The sequence below is a fragment of the Pundamilia nyererei genome, unplaced genomic scaffold (assembly GCF_000239375.1).
Source record: "Pundamilia nyererei isolate P.nyererei 1_Seehausen unplaced genomic scaffold, PunNye1.0 scaffold00053, whole genome shotgun sequence".
Taxonomy (NCBI): Eukaryota; Metazoa; Chordata; class Actinopteri; order Cichliformes; family Cichlidae; genus Pundamilia; species Pundamilia nyererei.
The window spans coordinates 299365-304827 of NW_005187454.1; the positions used below are offsets into that span (position 1 = coordinate 299365).

Here is a 5463-nt window from a genome sequence, read left to right on the forward strand (position 1 = left end):
CCCTGCTCTAGTTCAAACTGTTTCTTTACTCTTGAAATGAGTCCACAAGATGTACTTCTACATGGCAGCCATCCCTGCATAGGCAAATGTTTATGTAAATTAACAAATAAAAGGGTTATATAGGCTATAGAAATTTGATAGGGGAAAAAAAAAACATTAAGGCATTTGTTTGTGTGTCACCCCAGTGTAAGTAATGTTTTCAGCCTGCTCTGGCTGTTTTTCCTCTGTCTCACACACATATTTATTAAGTTTTTCACTCCCACACATACACAATTCCATATTTGCCTAACCGTAGATATAAACGGCTAGCATCCTTACCAATGCACACATCTATCTTTCCCTTGATGGCAGCCTCATGTAACGGAGTGTAGTTCCAGTTGTCTCTGGCATTTGGATCTGCGCCTTGACACAAGAGGAGGCTGACGACTTCTGCGTGTCCAAAAGAGCAGGCATTATGCAGGGGGATGAGACCTCCATCATCCCTAGCGTGAACATTGGCCCCAGTCTGCAGAAGGTGCTCCACAACATCTTTTCTACCAAAGCCTGAAAGAAGCACGTGCGTTGAGTTTTTCCATCTATATTACATTAAGCGTTTTGCATAAGTATCCTGCTAACATTAATAGCTTTTAGCCATTCACAGGAAATATCCCAACAAAAACAACACTTTATAACTATATTAAAATATAAATACTCTTTATACGATTAAGCAGCCGTATAGATACACAAACTTCTTACCTATAATAATTGCAGAGGTGTTGTATTTAATTTAGGGCTTGGGAACTTAGCAAACAACATACACGTAGTAGCATACTGTTAGTTTTTGTTGCAGTTCATGCTAACGTACGGTTATCCTAACTAAAAGATACGACGGTTTGCGTTTCCTAGCTAAATGTTATTAGCGGCACAGCTTATAAAACAGTTATAAAACGACAGCTTAAAATTATAGTTACATTTTAAGGAATATATAAGAAAGATAAATGTAAATAAAAAGGTTAGCGCTAGCACTAAACAAGTCAAGCAAAACACATTATCTAGCTAGCCGCCCGCAGTATGTTAGCTAATAACAAGATGCTGTTGCTACTTCATTAGCTCGTTACCCGCAGCGAAATGAAGGGGGGTTGATTTTCGACCAGCCATGTCCTTCGCGTTTACATTCACCGAATCCACAAGTCTCTTTACTCTGGATACGTCTCCATTACGACAGGCCTCGAACAACTCCCTGAACGCCCCACCGATGCCGCTACTGCCGTCGGTGGGACTGGCAGCTCCAGAGCCAGGGCTCGAAACGCTGCTGCTACCTCCGCCAGAGGTTGTCGTGGTGGAGCTCGCACTGCTCGCTAAGGCCGGGGCTGGTAGGTCTGGGGAGGCCAAAGCCATTTCAATCCCTCCGCTGCACTCCCTCTCATTCTCCGAAGGTCCGACGGCCGAGGTCAGCAAAGCCATCGGCGGAGAGCCCGGAGGAGCGCCAGAAAGAGAGCCGTTTCTCGGCGGAGACTGTAAAGTATTTTGCTGTTGTTGCTGCTGCGATGAACGTCGAGACACCGCCATTACAGCAGCTCTCAGGCGATAATAAAAGCAGTTCCTCCTTCTTTCCGGTGAAAGTGGTCGTGTTTCCTGTCAGCTGTTTTCTTAGTGGAGCCTGGCAGTGGACCCCCTCCCCCTCTCCGACTTAAACTTACTATAATGCATTGCAAAACACATTAAAAAATATCGTCTTTAGGTATTACATTGCTTTATTGCCTTATTTAAAATTGATTATTTAATTAAAATTAAAGCTGGAGGAGGTGGCTGGGGAGAGGGAGGTCTGGGCCTCTTTGCTTAGGCTGCTGCCCCCGCGACCCGGCCCCGGACAAAGCGGATGAAAATGGATGGATGGATGGATTTAATTAAAAAGAATGTACTAAAAGACTGAAAAGAGGTTTGTGAGATTTGGGGGGAGAATTTTTTTAATAGTTTTTTTTATGTGAAATATATATTTTATATTTCACAGTGCAATAAACAATTAATAATAAAAAATAATAAACGAACTTTTAAAAAAAAAGAATTAATTGCTTTGGGGGGCTTATGCCTGGGGCGGCAGAGATAATTAAAAAAAATTCTCAAGTAATTCTCAATTGTTCCACTGGCAGACTTCTTTTCCGTACAATAAACCGCAAAAAAACTGAAGGGTTTTCATAATGTTTAAGTATAATATGACATCAGATATGGCAGCTTTTGTTCTTGATGTTTGTTTTTTGATCTTTGGTTCATCTATGTTGACCCGGAGGTCCCGGTCAACACAGGTGCACTGCACTGTGAGCTTTTCCAAAAAAAGATCAATAAGAAAAACTACCACAGACCTTCCACGGCACAAGAAAGACTGAGCGGACTGGCAGTAATTAGTATTAACAATAAAGTTGGCCATCAGATTTCTTGCAGTGATGTAATAAATGATTTTCCTTCTAGAAAAGCTGGAAAACAAACATGCGAAGAGGATGGAATGTTGAGGAAAACCAAAAAAGTCAAAAGTCTGGATTCCAATCATTCATTTTCAAATGTAGTTCTTCCTATTTTCACCAAAGTGTTTAGACATGTTTACATAGTTTTCAGAACAAATTTATACATCTTGTTCCCTTGTTTCACCTACGTCTATGAATTTACAATACTGAAGTATTTCTCTGATATATTTTTTATTATATTTAGTAGTTAGAACTTAAAACATTAACTAGGGACTGTTTAATTGAAGGGATTTTAGTTGTATTTCTATTTTTTATGGCACTTTGTTGCACACTGCTCTTACACTTTAAAATTAGAAATAATAAAGCAGTTGATGTGTTTCAGCCTGTAACTTTTAGTGTCTGATGGTACTTCATCAGGCCCCACTTTCAGTCTTTCCATTTCTCCTTTCCAAACACATGAATAACAGTCCATTATTTTCACCGTTAAACAATAAAATATTCTTGACTTTTTTAATAAACAAATTAAACGACAGCCAGCATCCCAGTTATTTCAAACTTTTAAAAAAATCTCCATCCCCATGTGGAAAAGTTTCACCTTTGCTAACTGCATGCTAAAGGAAGTAAAGATATTTTCAGACTTAAAATCTGAATTATTTTCCAAACTCATCTCAACCAATTTTTTAATTTTAATTGTACCTTATGTTCATGTAGGACTCAAGAAAGCGTACTTTGAACTAGGATCCAATCATGTGATTTGTCATCCACAGTTCTCATCATGAATGACGTCTCCTGTGACACTGAGTGCTTCAACACTTTCATCACTCCTGACAACAAGTGATTTCTCTGTGTAAAACCAGGCAGTTATGCAATTGGTCAGAAATGATCTGTCCCATAGACAGGGATGCAGGTGCCCAGCTACGAGCTGGTTTATTAATACTAAGCTAAAGAAGAAAAGGAACTCACTGTAGTTCTCACAGCTCAGGACAAGCAGACACCTGATGTTGAGTGACTGAATGGAACTAAAGCAAGAATTCATGATGATGATAAAACTCTGCATATGCAGTCAGGAGACTGATGACCTGTGAAATGAACTGTTAGAAATGTGCAGATATGTGTAAACATTGATCAACATTTAACATCCAGCATGGAGCAAAACTTCTGACCGACATCTATGAGAACCTTTAATCTCGTCATCTTTGTAGTGAAATATGACTCATTAAACCTTTCCATGTATTTTATCCACAGTGAAAACTATTCACTTTGCTGGACCCCAAAATCACATGTGTTCAATTCATTTCATTAGATACTAGCAATACTATTAAATTGGACCTCATCACTATCATATAGCAATTAATGTGAAACTGAGTCATATCATAATCTATATATGTAATATGTTTTTGCCTGAATCTTCCACCACAAACAGAAAGAGGACATGTGAGCTGCTGTCTGAGTAACAATGCAAATACACACCAGAAATTGTTTAGTAAAGACAAATTTAATAAATGAAAGCTGGTGAGAGGGCCTTCAGTGCATCCATCCATCCATCTCTTCTGCTTATCTGGTTCAAGGTTGGAGCCATCCCAGCTGTTATGGGGTCAGAGGCAGGGGCAAAACCTGGACAGGTGGTCAGTCTAACACAGAGAAACACACAACCATTCACACTCACATTCAACCTAACTGCATCGCTCTGGACGTGGGAAGAAGCCGGAGTACCTGGAGGGATCCACAAAGGCACGAGGACTCTCTTGCTCTCAGGTCACTGCCGTTCACGCTGCTCTGAACACTCTCAGTTGTCTTTGGAACAAATAACACCAAATGAGAGTGAATCGCTTCAGAACAACAGGAACACTCCTGGTTATTGTGAGCAAACATCATAACAAGATGAATATATTTACCATTTTAATGAGGGAGAATCTTCTGTGTGGAGTTTCTTCTCAGCGTGACTTTTTTTTCCTGACTTTTAGAAACAAGAGGCAGAAAAGAAAGAAAAGTTAAAACCTCCACAATTTTCTATATTTTAGGACAGAATTTTAGAAACAACCTTAAAGACTATTTACTACTTACCACTTTGTTCAGGCTTGCTGGTGTTCGACATGCTTCACTTTATATTAAATCCTGAAGCGCTTCCTCAGTGGAGTCGGGCTCTGGATGCTGTTGTCTTCCTCTTAGCACCCTTTGCCGACGTCTTCAGAAAACGGCAGAGAACCGACATGAGAACTCTGCCGTCTGCGCTGTAGTCTGTTACTCTCCAGCGGTTCGTCATCTCCGTGTCCTCTGTTCGGTAAACGGTGGAGATGACTCTGGTGGGGAATGTAGTGAAGAGAAAAAGAGTTTCCAATTGCTTTATTTTTGTTTCTCACTTTAGTCACAGATCATCTTAGGTGAACACCTGGAGCACCAGGAAAGACATTGCAAGCCGTACCTCCTTGTATCTGGAACCAGCAGGGAGGCCATTAACATATACTACCTTGTGATGGATAAGAAGCTCATCCCCTTCCAGGAAACCACATCATTCGTAGCCATTGATGAACGCTTTAAACATTACTGTTTTCAGTTTATGAAAACAGATGATGCTCCAACAAACTTTTAGTTGAAGTTTTAAAGTGAATGAAAATAATTGTAAAAATAAATTCTTAAAGTAAATTCAAGAACAGCAGCTAAGACCCAAATTAATATGCAGTGTTACTGCCCATTGAGGTCATTGCAGCATGCACTTTGTGTGGTTTTGACTTTTGTTATGAGTCATTTATGGCTAAAGAATCCTTGTGTAACGCAATCTGTACTTACACCAAAGCTTTAATGCTTGGAAATCAGGACTATTGACCTTGAGCAATTCACTAAGTGTCTGTATCATCAATTTCACCACAACACAATGTTTTAGGCCCCAAAAAATCTGTTTCTATAGAAAGAGGTTACAAAAATTGAAATGTGTCCCAAAACTCTGTAACCCATCAGAGGCTAGTTTTGTAAAGGAGTTTGGTAGTAGCTGCTCCACCATAGGAACAGTAAGACCTCCAGCACACAA

At 39.9% G+C, this 5463-nt stretch overlaps 1 protein-coding gene across 2 annotated transcripts in view; it reads right to left on the reverse strand.

The window, feature by feature from the left end:
* Positions 1-1666, reverse strand: part of LOC102215744 (tankyrase-1) — a 14283-nt gene extending 12617 nt beyond the window's left edge. For both annotated transcript variants that reach the window (XM_005733566.2, XM_005733565.2), the window contains exons 1-2: positions 1098-1666; positions 319-543 (exon numbers count right to left, since the gene is read on the reverse strand). In XM_005733566.2, coding sequence (XP_005733623.1) covers positions 319-543; positions 1098-1548 — 676 coding nt within the window. In that variant the 5' untranslated portion in view covers positions 1549-1666. The remainder of the gene's footprint in view (positions 1-318; positions 544-1097) is intronic.
* Between the last annotated feature and the right edge of the window lie 3797 nt (positions 1667-5463).